The 19,990-nt window shown below is 63.4% G+C and overlaps 1 protein-coding gene across 2 annotated transcripts; it reads right to left on the bottom strand.

Moving 5' to 3' along the window:
- On the bottom strand, positions 1 to 18,108 carry NPC1L1 (NPC1 like intracellular cholesterol transporter 1). 2 transcript variants are annotated; one of them, XM_054571296.1, is made up of 19 exons: positions 17,973 to 18,108; positions 15,645 to 17,176; positions 14,394 to 14,494; positions 13,943 to 14,115; positions 13,638 to 13,766; positions 13,258 to 13,440; positions 12,715 to 12,829; positions 12,482 to 12,609; positions 12,009 to 12,146; positions 11,675 to 11,764; positions 3,319 to 3,509; positions 3,018 to 3,142; positions 2,468 to 2,594; positions 2,287 to 2,342; positions 1,685 to 1,835; positions 1,369 to 1,600; positions 1,163 to 1,276; positions 924 to 1,086; positions 1 to 824 (listed from the first exon to the last, which is right to left on the bottom strand). In XM_054571296.1, the coding sequence occupies exons 1-19, from the start codon at positions 18,024 to 18,026 to the stop codon at positions 637 to 639; spliced, it is 3,990 nt and encodes a 1,329-aa protein (XP_054427271.1). In that variant the 5' UTR covers positions 18,027 to 18,108; the 3' UTR covers positions 1 to 636. The 2 variants fall into 2 exon arrangements, with proteins under 2 accessions (XP_054427271.1, XP_054427272.1); XM_054571297.1 differs by having other exon boundaries at positions 13,644 to 13,766.
- Between the last annotated feature and the right edge of the window lie 1,882 nt (positions 18,109 to 19,990).

The raw sequence follows: 19,990 nt of genomic DNA, 5'->3' as shown, positions 1-19,990 counted from the left end.
GCCTTGGTTCCTGCTCCTTGGCGGAGGCTCCGGTCTGGCCGCTCTGAGGCCGGGCCACGCTCTGGGGGTGGGTCTGGGGGCGCTCACCGCCTGGCCGGCCCCGGAGCGGCCTCGACTGGCGGCAACCACCATCACAGTCGTTGGAGCTGAAGGCCAAACTGAACGGCGTTTCCTAGTGGGGTCCATCCATGACCACAGTGTTTTCCAGAACATGCTGCAACCCCTGCCAGCAGGAAGCCCCTCCAGGCCCCCTGTGGGGTGCGGTCCTGCCCTGTGCCCTCAGGGACATTGAAGAGGGGTGACCTCACGGCCGGTGGGTCTTCCCGCGGCGAAGGCAGGAGGTGGACAGGAAGCAGGCGGCCGCGGGAAGCTCTGAGCCGCACCAACATGTGTCTCTTTCTGGGCCCCGAGCCCCCGGTCCCAGGAAGGGGGAGGCACGCCTGTGCTGGCCGAGGCGCGAATGACGGGAAACCAGGGGCCTGCCACCAAGGCGGAGGGCCCTCGGGCCCCTGGTGGCCAGAAGGAGTCCCAGCCTGGGCACCCCCACAGCATCAGCCTCTCCCAGGCCCTGGGGGGAAGGCGAGTGGGGGCCCCCTTGGGGGCCCTCACGCCTCTGGAGCCTGGACGGGGCTCCGCTCACTGGGGTGGAGGGCCGCCGCTGTCGCCACCCACATCCTCGGCGGGGCGTTGGAAGCCGTGGTTGACGTGGGCGCCGCGGGCCAGGCAGCCCGGGGAGGAGTGCTTGGAGCAGGAGGCTGTCCGGGCGGCAGCCGCCTCCTCTGCCCGCTTCTGCTCCAGCAGCAGAGCGGGGTTGACATCAGGCCCTGCAGAGGGACAGACCCCAGGGAGCGCGGTCACCACCCTGCCCCTCAGGGGGGTGCCCCCGCCCTGCAGCGCCATGGCCCCTCCCAGCGGGCACCCACCCAGGTAGCTGAGGATGACGGGCAGGAAGACCAGGCCGTGCAGCAGGCCCAGCAGGGTGATGAGCAGGTTGAGCCGGAAGAAGAAGATCTGGATGAGCTGGGCCTTGGCCAAGCCCAGGACGAGGATGCCGGGCAGGTTGGTCATGGCCACTCCGGCGAACACCTAGGGGCGGCAGGCGGCTGTCAGGCTGGGCGCCGGGCGGTTGGCGGGGGCATCGCGCAGCCGCCCAGCCACTCACCGCACTGCCCATGGACACGGTGGCCTCCTTGGCCCTTTCCAGCCGGGTGGGCTTGGTGCTGACCGCGAAGGAGCGGGTGATGTGGGACACGAACTCCACCGAGATGCCCACCGCCTGCGGGCAGAGGGGCGTCAGCATCGGAGGGGCCGGCGGGCAGAGTTTAGACCCGCGGGGGGGCGCCGCGCGCCGCCGCGGTGGGCGGTTACCGTGACCAGGTTGATGAGGGACACAGCGTTGTAGCTGATGCCCCACAGGGCCATGAAGCCCACGGTGTCCACCAGGATCATGACGATGGAGAAGAGGTTGAGGAGGCCGGAGCGCAGGTCCATGCCCAGCAGGAGGCAGCAGACGGCGAAGGTGGGCAGCAGGCAGAGACTGAGCATGAAGAGTCCCTCAGGCACCACCGTCAGGTACTGCTCGTAGAACACGTTGGTGATCCTGCCGGTGCGGGGGCGGTCACGCGGGCGCCTGGCCTCCCTCGCCCGCGGCCAAGGCGCCCCCAGCCCGCCGCCCGGGCCTCACGTGTAGGGGAAGACCTCGAAGGCCGGGTCGGTGCCCGGCACCCTCCGCAGGCCGGCGGTGAGGTTGGCTGCCAGCGCCCGGGCGGCCCGCAGGGCCTCCGTGTAATCCTGCGAGTTCCTCAGCGGCTTGTGGTAGGCCATGAAGCGCGAGGCTGGCACCCACCGGGGCAGGGGGCAGGGGGCAGAGGTCAGAGCCGGCTCCCGGTGCCCTCAGGACACCGGGGGACCTGGGCTCGGGCGCTGCTGCCCCGTCTGGGGTTCGTGATAAACTCGGGACAACAGGCCTGCGGTCGGCTTTGGCGCAAGTCCCGCAGACTCTGCAGCCGGGCACCCTGCCCCGCCCCCGACCGACGGGTCCCCAGGGGCCTCCCGTGGCCCCCATGCCACTGTGTGCGTTTGGGGCGGGAGGTGGAAGCCGGGTGGTGGGGGGTGAAGTCTGAGGAGAAGGAGCTGGATAACAATGACCTCCGATCTCCTAGGGGGTGGCTGGAAGCCCCATGAAGGAGGAAGGAGAGAAGGTGCCACATGGAGGCCGTGCCCTGGGGCTCGCGGGCCCTGGGGCCGCTGATTCGGAGCTTCCCTGCCACGTGAGGCCACGCTTACCTAAGATCTGGCCATCGGGGCCCAGATCCACGGAGGTGTTGTACGCTGCCAGGCCCCTGGGGGTGGGCAGAGTAAAGGTTTGGCTGGGGACCAGGCCCCCCACTGGGTCCCCTGCACCAGCCTCCCACCCCACTGGGCTCCCCACTCCTGTCCTCCACGCGGACGCACGGCCTGGGCCTACCCTTTGGGACATTTGATGTTGGGTGGGTCGCTGAGGAACCAGGGAAGGTACTTGTGGAACTGGTCCACCGTCGGCCGCACAGGACCGAAGGTGAGGCTGATGCACTTCTTGAAGCAGAGCGGCGAATCTGCAGAGAGAGCGGGGGCTGCAGGCGGCGGCACCCAGGGCCCGGCCGCGGTGCCCCCACGCCGGGCGCCCGAGAGCGCCCTGTGGTTCTCTCTGACCCTGGAAACTAGCTGCGACCGGGCTGGCAGGGAAAGGGAAGCCCAGGGCTCCCCACTCCGCCCCCCACTCTCGGTGTGCAAGAGCCGTATGCCCAGGAGCGTGGGCTCAGCTCAGGAGACCCACAGGCATGCGAGTGCCCAGTGGCCCAGCTGGGCACCCAGCCACAGGGCGGGTCCCCCGCACATGCGTGCTGACCCTGTGCCCCTCGCACAGGCCCTGTGGGTGGCTGTGAGGGGCTAAGGAAACCTCATCAGCTCCCTCCTTTCTCTTGCCTCAGTTTCCCCAAGCTGTGGGGGCCGTGAACCCGCAGAGGACTCGCACTCACTGACAGTCGAGGGGCAGAACTCATCCTTGTGGGGGCCAAGGGCGTATATGCGGCAGCAAGAGGACGGCGTCAGCCAGTCGATGAAATCGTCCACCCAGGAGGAGGCGGGGATGGCCAAGTACGACCTGAGCATGGGGGAGGGGGGCAGGAGCAGGGGTCGAGGCAGGGCCAGGTGGGCCGGCGGTGGGCCCTTCCTGCGCCTGGCCCCCGCCCTGGACCCCCAGGCTCGGGCCACAGGTGAGGACATAGCAAGACCGGGGCGGGAGGCTGGGGCGCAGGCGGGGCGGGGCAGGGCACTCACTGCTCCGGGAACTCGGCGGCGTACTGGATCTTCTGGGTGAGCGAGTAGCTGTCGCAGCCGGCGCTGGAGCAGATGGCATCCATGCCCGCCTTGCTGGAGAAGTCGTAGCCCCCGGTGGTGACGAAGTAGACCGGGGCCCCCACCTCGAAGTAGCGGTTCAGAAAAAGGAAATAGTCGAGCAGGTAGGAGCCCTGGGATGGAGAACAGCCAGTGAGACCAGACCGCATGCAGCCCAAGCGGCTCCCTCCCGCTCCCCGTCCCAGAGGAGCAGCCGCCCGGTCACGCTCACGGAGGCACGTGCACAGAGCACACGCCCGCGGAGACGTGTGCGCAGTCCCGTCACAGAGCTACACAGCTGGAGGTGCGCCCACAGTGGCGCGCACATCCAGGTATAATGGCAGGTACAGGCGCAGAATATACACATGGAGGCACACGCATGGAGTGCAGGTTCCAGCCTATGTGAACATGCTCTGACACACACGCCAGCATGCCTACACATGTGATTTACCCCTGATCGCCCCCCGTTTGGCATAGCCACAGTCTAATAGGCCGGTCTGTGGCCACCGCCCACGCGCACAGCAAACACCTACGCGCGTGCCGCGGCGTCCGCAGGCCGGGCGCCTTCAAGGCCTGTCCTTTTCCCAACAGCGTGGAACCTGGGAATGACATCGGGCGAAGGCGCAGCAGGAGGCGCCGGGCACCCCCCCTACCTGGGCAACCGCCGCGCTGCCAGGTTCTGTCTCGGGGTTCTTTTGGACCCCCGGGTGCTACTGAGGACCTGAGGCCCCAAGACAAATTTGGCGGGGAAATCGCGGTTAATTTTGACCGATTTCAGCTGTTAGCGTAGTTGCAGCTGCCCGCCCCCGTCCTCCGGGCCCCGGGAGGGCAGCCGCGCGCGGCTCCCAGGAGCCGGCCGCACGTGGCTCGCAGGGTCCAGGCCGGGCGGTCTGTGTCCTGGCCGTGGGCCGCTGCGTCCGATCTCAGCGGTGCCGGTTGCCAGTGTAACCTCCACCACCTCGGGCTGAAGTGACTTCCAAGATTTAAAAAGGGCAAGTGCCCAATTTACTGTTTTTTTTCCCCTTTTTTTTCCTTTTGGGAACCAGGCACTTAAGAAATAGGAATCAAAAGCAACTACAAATACATGGGAATTCAGACCGTCACCACAGAAGCCCAGGAAAAGGGGAGGCTCAGGAAAGACTTGTTCGGTCCCAGCCTGGAGGCCCAGGTGATGGGGCACCGTCCCAGACAGCGGGAGGCATGCGTCCGGCTCCCGGTCAGGACACAGACCAGGTCTCGGGTTGGATCCCCAGTTGGGGCCTGTACGGGAGGTAACCAGTCGATGTTTCTCTCTCTCTCTCTCTCTCTCTCTCTCTCGCCCCCTTCCTTTCTCTCTCAAAAACTATTTAAAAAAATAAAAAGGCTTGATAACACTTTAACTTTACACTGGAGGTTAATTTCCAGGACAAAGACACCAGCAACAATCAAATTAAAAGAAAAATAAAGCCAACCCAAGGGAAGGGGAGAATCTGACCTCAGACTGACCACATGGTCAGACTCAAATGCCCATGTTTCAACAACAACAAAAACCACAACATGGACAAACGATCAGAAACGTACGGCCCACACTAGGGACGACAATCAATCAACAGACACTGGGCCTGAGGAGAAGAGACGGTGCAGGAATTAGGCAAAGACTTTGGAACAACCGTCTTTGAGAAGCTCAGCGAGCAAGAGTAAGATACGGTCAAAGTCCAAAAATGCTGGATAAAGTGGAAAGATCTGTAATGAGAAAACATGAAAGGGAAACAAAAAGAAATTTGGAAAAGTACAATAACTAATGAAAAATTTACTATAGAAATTCAAAAGAATTTTTTGAGCAGTTAGAAGACAAAGTTAACAAACACGAAGATAGGACAATTGAAATGATCAGGTTAGGGACAGAAAGAAAAACGATTAGAGAAGAGGGAACAAATGCTGAGAGACGTGTGGGACATCATCAAGCTGACCAGCGTACACACCAAGGGAATCCCAGAAGGACGAGGGAGAGAAAAAAGAAACAGAGAGACTGTGTGCAGAAATAATGGCTAAAATTTCCCCGATTCGATGAAAGAAATGTAATAAACATCCAAGCAGCTTAACAAACTCCAAGAGATTCACACCAAGGCACCTCACAATCCCACTGTTGAAAAACAAAGGCAAGGACAGAATTTTGAAAGCAACAAGATAGAAGACTCTTCACATACAAGGATCCCAGATAAGACTATAAACATATTTCTCATCAGAAACCTTGGAGGCCGGAAGGCAGTGGGTTTGTATATTGAACATGCTGAAGGGAAAACGCTATCAATCAAGAATCCTATTTCTGGCAAAACCGTTCTTCAAAAAGAAGGGACAAACCAGGACATTTCAGATAAAGAGAAGCTGGACGACTTCACCACCGCAAGACTGGCCGGGCAGGAACACCAAGGGAGCCCTCCAGGTTGGCCTGCCGGGGCGCGAGAGCCTGACCCAAAGCCACAGAAACATACAAAATCCCCTGGCAGAGGGGAATGCAGCTGACCCTTGAATATGCAGGGGTGAGGGGGCCGACCCCCCACACCGTTGAAAACCCCATTATAATTGTTGACTCCCCCAAAATATAACTGCTAATAGCCTATTGTTGACCAGAAGACTTATTGATAACATGAGAGTGAATTAACACATATCTTGTATATTATCTGTATTATATAGTGTATTCTTACAATAAAGTAAGCTAGAGAGAAGAAAGTGTTAGGAAGAAAAATCATAAGAGAAAATACATTTATAGTTCTGTACTGTATTTATTGGCAGTGGAAGTTTACGTTGTGTGTTTATGAGTCATCCGTACCTACATCAATATTGTCTTATGTGATACAAAACATTGTAGCTGTTATAGTATTCCTCACGCTAAATATCAAAAACAAAAATATAACGCACAAAGGGAATTTGTGTTTGTTTACTGGTATAAAGATTGGTGCACTGATAACAAAGGCGTGGCCACGGGGCTGCTTCGTGTGATCAGTAAGATTGCGTCCTGCTAGCTGCACACTCCTCGCTGAATTGTTGCAGGGTTTTTACGGCTACAGTATTACAGTCATGCTCACAAACAATATTGGAAACACTGTTATATTTTTTGTCTTTTTAAAAATTCTTGTTCATTCTATTTTGGTTGTCCCAGTTTTTCCCCCTTTGCTCCCCTCCATCCCGCCCACCCGCCTGCCCACCCCCCACATTCCACCATTGTTACATTTTTAAAAAACCATCTCCTTGTGATAATAGGCTGATAGCAGTTTCTCCAAGTTTGAGAAAAAGAGCCTTTCTGTACAATAATGCAATTCTTTGAAAGCCAAGTTATAAAGCCGTAAGAAAGCGAACATGTTATTAATTTACACGAATACCACTCACCTTACGCCTGCCTACGGATGGGTGACCCACTGCCAACGCATCTGGCCCGTGACGTCCTACGCAGGGAGAGCCGAAGTGACAATGATGAGGAGAAGACAAGAAATCTCATGTCGCGCCACCGTGGTTTCTAGATTTTTCTCACCAAGACACACACACACACACACACACACACACACACACACACACACGGCCAAGGACTTGCGCAGCAGGCGGTCCTTCACTGTTTGGCAGCAGAAGGCCATCTGGTAAAGCCTCTATGCTGAGGGGCGGGGAGGCAGGCTGCTTGGAAACGCATCGTAATTTCTCTCTGACTTTTTCGCTGTTCAACTTCCCCTCCACCTGCGTTGGTTTTGGCGCCTGCGTTCTGGAAGCGTAAGTGCTGTGCAAGGAGGCGGGCGGAAGGCTCCGCGCCGCTGGCCCAGGATCAGAAACAGTCGCCTCTGCCCAGCATCCTCTCTCAGGCCCCGGGGGCGGGGCCTGTTAGCTCTTGAGCTTCTGCCAGGTCTTTATCTTGAAGCCTTTCGCTGCCCCCACTTCTTTGCCACGCCCAGTCTCCATCCTGACACCCCACCGGGCTCTGCCATCAGCGCAGCACCAGGACAGCGTTCCTCCAGCGAGGACGGGTGGACTCAGGCTGGGTGGCTCCCAGGGCGTTTTCCGCGACAGTGATGCCCCCGCAGCGGTGTGGTCCTCCCAAGCTCTCTGGTGAGCGCCGCGCGGTCCCTTCCACGATGCCGACAGGCCTCCCCGTGGAGACCATGGGGTGTGCCCTCGGGCCCGTACACCCCAGATCCAAAGGCCAAATTAGAGGCGGGTTTGGGGGAAGTCGACCACTTCGATGCCGACTGAACTCCCAGGTGGCCGGGGACATTGTCTAACATCAAAACAAACTTACAAGGCAGCCCCTTGCTGGCCAGGTCCTTCCTGATTTCAGGGAGCACACGTCGATGGAGCCAGTCCAGACAGGGCTCTCGTGGCCCCGGCTCCCCTGTTGTTCGGCCGCGGCCTGGGAGCCGGTGTGTGTCTCCCTCTGAGGCTCAGGGGCGAGCGGCGTTGGAGAAAAGGGCAGTTCTGACCATCCGCCCCGGTGGCGTCTGCCCGCCCACCCCTCCTCACCCGGCGGCCCAGCCGCCTCTCCCTTAGTAACAGGCGTCCTTGGGGAGTTTCTTGCCAGAGCTGGGCTCTTGGTCTGCCTTGCAGGCCCTGCAGGCCGCCTTCCTCTCTCTCTCTCTCTCTCTCTCTCTCTCTCTCTCTCTCTCTCTCTCTCTCTCGGTGCGTCTCTCACTGGCCTCTGGGAAAGGCCTGAGGCCTCTCGGTCGCGGAAACTGCTTCTCCTGTTATCCTGACATTTTTAAAGCCAAACTTCTTTGGAAAACGATCCGGCCGTCCTTTGCTGGCAGTAAATTCCCCAGCTTTAGATCCTTCGCCTTTGTTGCTCTCTCTCGAACTCCGTCAGGGCTGGAGTCAGGCCTGCCGCCGCGGCACAGCCGGCCTCCCCACGGGATGAAAAGCCATCCCACCGGACGGGGGAGGCGTTGGTGCGCCAGGGGCCTCCGTCCGGTTCTCCGCAGGGGCCCCTCCCATGGACTCGCCCTGCGGAGGCGGTGGCCAGGCCCTGCTCCTGGCCTCTGCCGCGGCACCTGCCACGCGGCCCGGCTTTTCCTCGGACGCCCAGGCTGGCCTCTGCTCCCCAGGGGCGCGTCCAGCGTCCCTGGTGTCATCTTTCAGAGTCCGAGGTATCGCGCTGGCCAAGACGACGCGTGGGACCCGGGGGAGGTCACTTTCCGCTGCGACGCACAGCTTGCTGGAGGCACGAACTGCGTCACACACGGCGTCCGTGTGCCCTCACGACGCGTGAGCTCACGGCACGGCCCCCGGAGGGGACCACGTGATCGTGGCAGCAGCGCAGCCCCGGCCGAGTCCATGGGCAGGGTGGACCCAGGGCGGCGACGCGGGGCCACACGCCGCCCCCTCTGCGGACGGCCCGTGTGCCGGCCGTGCGTGCGGGTGTACGAGTTGGTGCATTTAGCTTTTTATAACAAACTTGTCTGTGCTGTATGATAGTAAGTGAGAAAATAGACTTATAGCTACATGTATTGTATGGATTCATTACATACCCAATTTTTCTTTTTTCCTGATATTTTCAGGCTGTGCAGTTCATCTGTGAGTTTTTTACAAGTTGTCGCAAATCTCCAAAAATTTTTCTAATATATATTGAAAAAATTTGCATCTGAGGAGACCCATGCAGTTCAAACCCCTGTTATTCAAGGTCAGCGAACCATGGGCACTTATAAATTCTAGTATTATTGTAACTTGGACCTGCAACTCCACTGTTACATAAAATTACTAGTCTGTTTTGGGACTCACAATATATAAAGATGTAAATTTGAGGCATGGGAAGGCGTGGACACAGCTGAAAGGAGCAAAGTCTTTGTATGTTATTGAAGCCAAGCCGCAGTAAATGCAAATCTGAGTGCTAAGAGTGTCGGACGTTAACTGCAATGCCCTGGCAACCATGACGGGCGCAGCCGTAGAATACACGCCACAGGAAACGAGGAGGGAGTGTCAAAGTTCTCCTAGTGAAAATCAACTAAACACAAAAGAAGACTAATACAGGAAATGAGGGGAAAAAAGCTCCAAGGCATATAGAAAACAAATAGTGGCTCCTCACCAGTAATTACTTCAAATATCAATAGGTTAATCTCTCCTGTCAAAAGCTGGAGATTGGCAGGACGGATCACAAAGCGTGCAATCACAAAGCGATGGATCACACGGCGGCGTGCAAGACACTCACCTGAGGCCCAAAGACGCCCACGGGCTGAAAGCAAAAGGATGGGAAAGGGGTTTTCTATGCAAATGTGACCGGAAGACTGGAGGGGCGGCCCTCCAACATCAGGCGGGAGAGACTGCAAACCGAAATGCGTGAGGAGACGGGAGCGTGTTATGTATTAATTAGAAGTCCGAGGCGGGAAAAGTAAGGACGTAGAAACATTTGTACGCCTTCGGACAGACCGCCCACAATCTATGAGGCTAAAAAGGACAGGGTTGAGGGGAGAAAGAGGAAGTTTTACAACAGCCGGAGGGTTCGGCACCCCACTCTCAGTGCCTGGCGGAACAAGCAGACCTGAATGAGTGAGGCAGCAGAGGCCCCGAACAACCCGATGAACCCCCGAGATCTCACAGGCACACACAGAGCACGCCCCCCGAATCTCAGGTACGTATGGACATTCTCTGTGATAAACCAGGTGATAGGCCACAAATTAAGTTTCAAGATTTCAAAATATAGATACCGCATGATGTATATTCTCTGACCACAACTGGACGGCTTCATTGGTGAATTCTACCACACATTTAAAGAACAATTAATACCAGTAGCCCTCAAACTCTTCTAAAAAATTGAACACAACACTTTTATCTCATTCTTTAAGGCCAGCATTGCCCGGATACCAAAGCCATACAAAGGCATTAACTACAAGAAAAACTACTGACCAATATCCCTTAAGAACCTAGATGCAAACGCTTCCGCAGATCCCTCGTACAGACGCTCCCCAGCTTACAACGAGGTTACGTCCCGATAAACCCATCATGGGCTGAAAATACCGTCAGTCAGAGCTGCGTTTGCTACGCCAAGCCCCAGGACCCGGGGCTCGGCCTGCCCACCACGAACCTGCTGCTCCACGAGACCCAGAGCCGGCGCTGGCACCTCGGCGCTCGCGGCGTTGGCCCTTGGGGTCACACGCTCCGGGGGAGCGTATCCCTAGCCCAGGAAAGACCAGACCTCAGAATTCGAAACACAGTTTCTACTGAACGCATGCCGCTTTCCCACCATTGTAAAGTAGGAAAGCCATCGGTTGAGCCATCACAGGCCGGGGACCGGATACTGAAAGGCTGCTACGCACATGGGCTGTGTTCCCGGAACGGAGGGTGGTTCGAAACGTGAACAATGGGTCAGAACACTGCAGCACGTGAGCAGAAGGGGACGAAGCCCCGGGGACTCAGGGGCGCAGCTCAGGGGGCGGAGCGCCGGCCTGAGACGCGCGAGGTCGCCGGCTCAGCCCCAGGCAGGGCGCCGGCCTGCGCTGAGGGCCTGACCCCAGGTCAGGGCACACGCGGGAGGGAGCAGACGGATGTTCCCCTCCCTCCCTCCCTCCCTCCTCTCTCTCTCTTTCCCCTCCTCGCTCTAAATCAGTAAAATATACTCTCGAGTGAAGGTTTTAAAAAACAAAAATAAATAAAAGAAAACCACCCCAGGAAACAGTGCGTGTGGGCCAGGACGTGGAGAAATTAGAGTCCTTGCGCACTGCTGGGGGGAGGTAAACCGGCGCAGCTGCTGTGGGGGCAGCATGTGGGGGTCTCGAAAAAACGGAGCTTTGCACCATGTGGTCCAAAGACGCTACTGCTGGGCATTTACCCAAGAAGCGGGGCCTCAAAGGGATACTCATGCACCTGTGTTCACGGCAGCGCCGTTCGCAACAGCCAAAACACGGGGCGACCCAGGTGTCCCTCCACAGGGGAACGAATGAACTGCGTACGTGTGCGCATACGTGTGTGTGTGTGAATATTATTCAGCCTTGAAAAGGAAGGAACTGGCACCCGCTCCAACATGGATGGACCTGGAGGACGTTAAGCGGAGCAACACAGGCCGGTCACGAGGACAAACACCGTATCACCCCACTGCCGCGAGGTCCGCAGAGGCGTCGGAATCGGGGACAGAAAACAGGACACTGGCGCCGTGGGCGGGGGGAGGGCAGTGTGGGGAGCGCGTGGTCAACGGGGACAAACGGTCAGTTCTGCGGATGCGGCTCCCCCGCCCCGCCCCCCTCCACAAGGGAGGGAGAAGCCCTGCGCCCCCATCGGCCTGGCCCAGCCCCCGCCCCCCCGGGGGCTGCAGACCCTCCCGCCCCCTGGAGGGCGGCCCACACGCCCCACTCACCTTGGGCAGGGCCAGCTCCTGGTCCAGCCCCACACTGATGTGGCTCATGAAGTACAGACACGCCCCGAACAGGGCCAGGAACAGCAGCAGCTGAGGAGGGAGCCCCCCATGAGCGCCGGGCTGCGCCGCGGTCCCCGGCCCTTCCTGCCGCTCTGCCCAGCGGGCTGTTCTCTGACGACTTCTGGACTCGACCTGAGTCCCCGCAGCCACCCGCCCCCCCCCCCCCCGCCGGCTTCAGCACCGGGACCGCCAGCAACCAGGGATGATAGCCGCGCCGCGCAGCCCCTGCCCACCCCCGGGAACGAGGACCCCGCCGCCCCTCCCGCCCACTCACCACGGTCACACGGGTGGCCCGGCGCAGCAGGAACGGGGCGTAGACTTTGCGGAAGAATCGGAGCAGAAGCCCCTCGCTCGGGCCGGGCGGGGGCAGCTCCTGGGCTCGGAGGCAGCAGCAGCCGTCCAACCGGGAGGCCTGGGGAGGCAGTCCCTCCAGGTGGCCCCAGAGCAGACGCTGGGGACCACCTGCCTCCCTCCCGGGCACCAGGGCACAGGCCAGTGTGTGGTTCGATACCATCCCCTTGAATTCTGTGTTGTCAACCTCTGATTTATACTTTAGTTCATGACCTCGTGTATTTTAGGGATTTTGATCAGTTCCCCAAAATGACCAGAACAAAATTGCTTTTCTGTGGGATGTGGGGGACCGTGTGGCTCCCACGTCCCCACCAGCGTCCCTGCCCCAAGCCACACTCTGAGCCTCCTCAGCAGAGTGGAGCCACCATCCCAGCCAGTGGGCCGGCCCGGCCCTACCTCCTGCCTCCTGGCGTCCAGGGCCACCAGGGCCACGAACGCCGACATCTGCAGCAGGAAGTCCAGGATCACCGCGAGGCCGGAGGTCAGCGCGAAGGTGCGCACCGCAGGCATGGGCGTCAGGGCGCCTGCGGGCAGAGGCGGCGCTCAGGGCCGGGTCCCGCACACACAGGGGCCAAGCTGGGGTGGGGGGCTGCCCGCACCCTGGGCTCCGCGGCGCCGCCCCGGCTCACCCAGGAAGAAGCAGATGGCCTCGGAGACGCTGCAGAGCAGCATGCTGGGCCCCACGCCGCCCAGCACCCGGCCGATGTGCGCCTCCAGCCGCTCCCCGGGCCTCCGTGGCAGCCTCTACGGGAAGGCGGGGACAGCAAGGGCCAGGCCCGGGGCCGGCCAGCAGAGCGGTCACCCAGAGGCAGACCCTGCCGGGCAGACCCTGCCGGCTCAGCCTCCCCTTCTCAGGGCCTGGCCCAGACGGGGCTGGGCGTGTTTTGGGGTGTCCGGGGCTCCTGCGCCCCAGCGGCTGCTGGCCCCTCCACGTCCACCAGCGGCACAGGCCAGCCAACGCGGGCCCGTCCCTCCCTGGAAGGCTCCGCGGCAGCAGAAGGGCACGAGGCGGCCCTACTGTGCGGCCGGCACCCTCGCCACCGGGCCCGCGGGCACGTGTAGGTGGCACAGGACGGATGCGCTGACGTGGAGGCAAGCGCCAGGCGCAGTGCCCCCCCGGGGGACGGGGAGACAGGGGGCCGGGAACCCAGGCGGGGCCGGCGGCCACTCACCTGGTGCTCCAGGACGAAGATGAAGACGTTGTCGGCCCCCACGGCCAGCACCAGGAACGGCACCACTTGCAGGACCACGAGGGAGGTGGGGATGCCCGCGTAGGAGAAGAGCCCCATGGAGGCCAGCACGGCCCCCAGCACCACGGCCACCCCGCCCAGGCCCAGCGTGACCTTGGCGTCCACCTGCAACGGGACGGGCTCAGCCTCCGGGGGCGCAGCCGAGGGGGCCACGCCTTGCGAGGCCCTGTGCGCGTTAGGTCTGCGCGCCAGAGGGGGTCTGTCTGGGAGCTGTGCGAGGCGTCAGCCCTGGGGACCTCCACGGGGTGCGGAAGGTTCTGGACGCCCCTCCCCGCGCCCCCAGCTGGTGGGACCCTCCTCACCAGCACGCGGCGCCAGCTGGCGTAGCTGCCCAGGGCCAGGGAGATGTACAGAAAGATGACCAGGTAGCTGATGGCAAAGATGGGCAGGTCCTCGGCCGTGGTCCGGCTGATCTCGTCCTCCAGGGAACGCTGAGGACACACCCCGCCCGGCGCGGACCCCTGAGGCCGTGGACCCCGCAAGGCAGCATTCCCACCACCTGCCCTCCCGAGCGGCGACCACAGCCCAGGGTCACTCAGGAGGGGGGCACGGGACCCACCCCAAGCCACCCGGAGGGTCCCAGCGCTGTGGATCCCGCAGCCCCTACCTCTGCCATGAACGTGACTTGGAACGTGCCGGCCATTTGCCGCTGGAAGGCCCGCATCTCCTCCAGGAAGGCCCCCTCCCAGAGCTTGGCCTGGGCCAGCCGGGGGTCCCCGGGAAGGTAGTTGTTGAGGGAGAAGGTCAGGATGAGGGCCTCTGCCTCAGAGTAGTCCTTCCCTGGAGGGAGAGAGCGCAGCCGCTGCCCCGCTGCGTGCGGCCCCCCCGCCCGCCCCACGCTCTCTCCGGGTCGCAGCCGCACCCTTGCACGCGCGCCCCTCGCTCAGCCACGGCACAGAGCCCGGGGGTCCACGCGGGGCTGGGAGAGGTGGAGCCGGGGCTCGAGGACGGGCAGGTTGAGGGGCCCACCCGGCCCCCACCGCGTGGCCACCCCGTCACGACTCCCTGCTCCTGCCCCGCGCGTGCCCAGGGGGCCTCCCCAGGGCCGCCCAACTCACCCTTGTAGCCCCCGACGGCGAGGAACGGGAACACCGGGGCTCCGTAGTCAGCCATGCAGCTCAGGGCCAGGGCCGTGCCGTCTTTGAAGGTGAGTGGGGCGCTGGAGGGAGAGGCAGGCGTCGCAGGCCCCACCCCGGCCAGAGCCACTCCTCCCGACAGTCCCCCACGGAGGAGTGGGGACCGGCTGCCTCGGACCGGGCTGCCCGAGGCCCCATCACCGCCACCAGCCGGACCCTCCGGGCCCCAAAGTTGCTCACCCCGGGGGACGAGGCCGGGGCGTAGGCCTCACGCGAGGGGCGGGGCGGGGCCTGCACAGTCCCCAGCCCGACCAGGGACAGAGCCGCTGAGGCCTGGCGTGGCCCTGAGCCCCCTCCTCCCGCTGCCCGGGGCCCTCGAGGCCTGGATGTGCCTCTTCCTTTCCTGGGGCCAGTGGGCCGACCCAGTGCTGGGGGCCGGTCTCCCGCCTCCCACCGGGCCCTTACGGTGAGGGCAGCGCAGGCCCCCGACAAAGCGCCCGAGCGCACAAGCCCGCCGGCCGCCCGCTGTCCTGGGAGCCCGGCTGCCGTGCGGCCTTGAGCAGCGCGCCGCACGCCCTGTGGCCTCCGTCTCCCTGCCTCGAAATGGGGACAGTAGGCCCCCAAGAGTGGTCATGAGCCTCTCGAATCAACACAAAGTCAGAGTGAGGGATGGGGACCCGGGCCAAGCCCCCTGGCCTGCGGCTCCGGGGCCCGGGGCCAGCACAGACCCTGGGAAGCAGCCCCAACGAGGCCTGCCCTGCAACCCGGGCACCGAGGGGCCGCAAGGTCAGAGCTGTCCCCACGCGACACTGTGAGGCTCCTGGCTTTTTACCCTTTTGCTCTTGAGTATGTGAAGTACCAACAGGCCGCAGGTGTGACTTCCACGCCCCCAGCAGCAAACAGTTAAGAAAAGGCCACGTGCTGAAGATGCACAGTCCTCCAAAGAGGCCGCACAGCCCTCCGCTCTCTGCCGCTACGGTGTGCGGCCAGCGCCCTCCCTGCACAGAACGCGATGCTGGAACCCAGCCCCCGAAGCGCCAGCCAAGCCCGTGCCCTGCTGCGGCAGGAGCTCTGTGGGGAGGCTGTGAAGGCCTCGTGCGAGTCCGCCCCATCGCGCGGGCGCCTCACCAAGGGGCACTGCGGCCCTGGAGACCCAGATGGGGCGTCCGCGGGGTCCCTCGCGGCCGTGCCTGGCCACCCAGCACCCGCCTGGAGCCGGGGTCCGGGACTCACTTGGCGCAGTAGAGGAAGTGGTCCCGCCAGTCCACCTGGGCGGTCTGCCCTGTGAGCGTCTGGTTGGCGGTGAGCAGCAGGCTCGTGAGGTTGCTCTGGAAGTACTGCAGGAGGCTGTTGATGCAGCAGTCGGAGAGGCTGGCGTTGCGCGGGTTGAGCGGGGCGTAGCAGATGTCCCGCAGGGAGACGTTGCGCTGCTCCTCGGGCGACCAGACCTGCAGGTGCCGCAGCCTCTCCTGCAGCGCCAGCACCTCGCGCAGGAGGGTGACGTCCAGCACCCCGCTGAAGTTCTTGGGGCCCAGCAGCAGGGAGTCATACCTGTAGCTGGGGCGGTTAGGCGCCGTCAGAATCACCTGGTTGGTTCGGAAGAAGGGGCCAAAGTGCTGGTCATGGAACTCTTTCTCCTTCCGGGCCCGGCTGTTGGGGGCTGACCACAGCTCCACGGGGTCCGTGGTCAGCTTCAGGAAGGCCAGCCCCCCGGCCAAGACCGCCACCACCGCAACAGACACCAGCAGGACCGTCAGCGGCCACGAGGCCACCCACGTGCCCCAGGCCTGGAAGCACCGGCCGAGCAGGGTGTGCGTGGAGAGGCTGAGCCTGTTGGAGAAGCTGGGGCCGGCCTTGGGGTCCCGCGACGGCCCCGTTTTCCTGCAGGGCCACAGGCGGGGCACCGCGAGGAAGGCCGTGAGCACTCCCAGGGCGGAGCACAGGATGAGGATCAGGGCCGGCCCCCCGGCCATGCGGCCCAGGCGGAAGGTGGCGTCCAGGGCTTCGGGCCGGGCGATGGCGGGGCAGGACGCGGCACAGTCCTGGCAGGAGCAGGCGGCCCCGCTGTCGCCCTGGGACTGGTTGCAGGGGGTGACCTCCCCGTCCAGGGGCTGCATCTCGCTCCCCGTGGCCTGGCTGGGCTCCCACAGGTGGAAGGTGATGTCCAGCGGCGCCAGGCCATTCCCCGTGTCCCCCTGGTAATTGAGCCAGCGCTGGGCGTTGCAGAGGGCGGAGCCGTAGACGCCACACATGGCGCCCACGGCCAGCGTGGCCGCCGCGGGGATGCGCACACGGCTGCAGGAGTCGTAGGTCTGCTCGGCGAAGCTGCGCTGGTAGAAGGCCTCGTAGGCCACCACGGCGGGGGGCTGGCCGTCCGCCCGCACGGCCACGCGCGTCACGTTGATGAAGGTGCTCTGGTTGGGGCTGCAGGTGTTCTGGCAGTGCAGGTTCACGAAGTTGTCCGAGCAGGCCGGGCAGCGGGTCAGCAGGGCCTTGGTGATCGCCATGCTGGCCTCCAGGGACACCAGCTGCTTCCGGGAGCAGCAGGCGTAGGTGGTGGTGGGGCCGGCGTAGAGGCGGGGGCAGACGCGCCGCAGGAGGGCCAGGTGGTCGCCCGTGACGAGGCGGGCGGGCGTGTTGGACAGGCAGGACACATTGGACAGAATGATGGCCGGGGTCCCGGACAGCTCGGGGTTCTTCCCGCACTCCTCGTAGAAGGCGCAGTAGCCCAGCTGGTGCCGGGGCGTGTACAGCTCGGCCCGGGCCTGCGGAGCGCGGCAGCCTCAGCCTGGCCAGCCTGGCAGCCAGGGAGGCACGGGCCGAGGGCGGGCCCGGGGCGTGGCAGCCGCCCAGGCCGGCGGCTGGGGAAGGGGAGCTGCGCGGCCCTCGGGGCCCGGGCCGTGCGGGAGGGACGGTGCCCAGGCTCAGCCAGGGCTCACCCTGAGCCACCAGGTCGCTGAAGGGAGGGAGGTGGCCCGACAGATCTGCACTGAGCAAGGCCACGCTGGAGGGGAAGGGGACAGGCCACGCCAAGGGGCCAGGCAGTACCAGGCGCTGCCCAGGGGGCGTCATCACCATCGTCATCGGCGCCACGGAGCCCCAGCTGCAGGCCAGGCCCAGAGGCCTGAGGCCCTCTTGGAGCCTGAGCACAGCTTCCCCGGCCTTCCCTGCCTGGGGCTGGGAGCCTTCGCCCACCCGCCCCGGCCTGCAAGTGAGCCAGAGCCACGACCTCCTCCCAAACCCAGATGTTAAATCCACGCCTCGGAAGCCACTCCGCCAGCCACCGCAGGCCAGGGCGCCCACAGCGGGACAGGGATGGGAGGCCCTCGGTCACACCCAGTCCAACTGCCTGCTCCCCACACTGTGTCCATCCAGCCCCTGACCTTCAGGCTGGGGCACCCCAGGACCCACACCCACATCTCCCCTCAAGGTGTCTAGGATCCCCTGTCTCTCCAAAGACCCGCCCCCTAGACCCAGACCCTCGCTCACTGACTCTGAGAAGCCCCCGCGGGAGGCTCCCGGCGGGAGGCCCCGAAGAGTGGACGCAGGCCGCGGACTCACCGACTGCAGGAGCACGGCCCAGAGCAGCCAGCCCCGCGGGCCGGCAGAGGCCATCCCAGTGCCAGCAAGGGGCTCGAGGGAAGAGGGGCCGGGCCACCAGGCAGGCAGGCGCAGCTAACAGCCAGGTCCAGGGGACACACAGCGCAGCAGAAGCTTTGCCAGAGACACCTGGCCTGACTGCACTGGGCACCAATCAGGCCGAGCCCCGCACCTCCCAGGGCTCGCGCTGGTTAATGATCCACCCGCGGGCCCCTCCCCACTCGGGCCCCACACTCTCTGAGAAGCTGAGGTGCGGGGGAAGCGGGAAGTGCGGGGTGTCCCCGGCACCCACTTCCCAAAGCACCCCAAGCAGAGGCGCGGCGCCGGCTGGAGACCTGCCGCAGCCCCGCATGCACCTGCCCTCGGCTCCAGGGGGCGCCGGCGGGGAGCCGGTGGCGCGGCTCGCGTGGTGGTCCGGCACATCCCGCTCACCTGCCACGCCGCCCCCGCCCCGCCGCTCGGCCTCACTGCCCCACCCCGCCTCAGGCCCCCTGTCCCCACCCACTCTTGGCGCTGGCCCAGCTCTGGCCGGACACACCCGGGCCCTGTCATCCTTAGCAACTGTTGTTAATTAGTATTAACAGCCTGATAACAGAGGGGACAAATTAGGGGTGACACAGGACCATGGTCTCCTCCCCTGGGTGGAAGGGGAAGATCAGCTGACTGTCTGAGTGCACAGAGGCCGTGATGGGACAGGCGGCCGGGCCCCTCTGTCCCCGTCTCCCGTCTCCCCCCACCCCGGGGGGACAGATGTGGCGGAGGGAGCCCCAGGCAGCGGCCCCGCTCCCCCCGCCCCTCCCCGGGCCCAGGCGCTCAGCGCTGGCCTTCTGCTCCCTCCGGGAAGGGATCCTCTATCAGCAGGACGGGCCGACTTTGGCCCCGATGCCAAGGCTGAGCTGATAAGGGAACATCTCCAACGCGGCCACTGGCTGGGGGCAGCTGCAGGAAGGGACCTCCTACCTCCCCAGCCTGTGTTTCATGGACCCTGGCCTGACCCCAGGGAGACACCATCCACATGTCTGGGAAGACAGAGGCGGGGAAGGGGACCCAAACGTGATGGCGTGGCAGGGCAGGCTCTGGCCGGCCCCTCAGGATTCTGGAGAGGAGCTGCCGAAGCCCAGGGCCAGTCACCTCCACCCCCACACCCAGGGCAGCAGCGCCCCCTCCCCCAGCCCCAGCTGGGGGCCCCCTCCTCCTCCTGGTGCCTCTCCAGCAGCAGGGATTCCCTGCAGCCAGCCAGGGCGCATCAGAGAGTGTGCTCACCAGGGGCCTTGGGGGACAGCAGGGCACATCCGGGGGCTCCTCCAGGGACCAAGGGGTGGGCGCAGGTTGAGGACACTCGGGCAGCTTCAGCCCCAGGCTCCTGTGGCGTTTGTGCGGCGGGAGCTGCCGGGGCCCTGGGGGAGCCTGTGGCAGCAGAGCCCAGCACGGCTTTGGGGGTCCCCTCGGGGACACGCAAAATCTACCGCAGCGGCGCCTGCGAGGCCGCGGAGGGCACAGGTCTGCGGTGAGAGCCCGCCACGTGGGCGCTCTTGTCCCGCTTTTTCCCTGATTTCCACCCAAGTCCTCAGCGCTCCCTCCAGGCTCTCATCCGCACGCTCTTCGCTGCGCTGTGTCCCCCAGGGGCTGGCTGGCCCGCCCGTCTCACGACGCGGAAGTTTTGGGTTGGCGTCTTCGTGCCTAACTGTATCTCCCCATTTTGCACTTATTTCCTTAAACCAAGACCCTCAGGATGAGACTGGAGTGTCAGAGTGGCCCGTTTACGATCCCCAGCGCACAGCTGAGCGGCTCCTGCACAGCCCCGGAGGCCCGGGGAGAGACCGGCTGGGTTCCTGCTCGCCGACGGCTCCGGGGGAGAGTCTTTCCCTGGCCAGTGGCCCTGCCCGGCGACGCCCAGCCACCAGCCTCCCCTGCCCTGCCTGTCACAGCTGCGGTCGGACTACAAATGTGACACCTGGAAAGGGCGCCTCACTGAGAGG

This window comes from Pteronotus mesoamericanus, unplaced genomic scaffold (genome assembly GCF_021234165.1).
Source record: "Pteronotus mesoamericanus isolate MK-2021 breed Mesoamerican mustached bat unplaced genomic scaffold, CSHL_Meso_final contig_220, whole genome shotgun sequence".
In the NCBI taxonomy this organism is placed as follows: Eukaryota; Metazoa; Chordata; class Mammalia; order Chiroptera; family Mormoopidae; genus Pteronotus; species Pteronotus mesoamericanus.
Note: the sequence above shows the minus strand (reverse complement) of the source record. Positions and strands in the feature narration are given on the sequence as shown.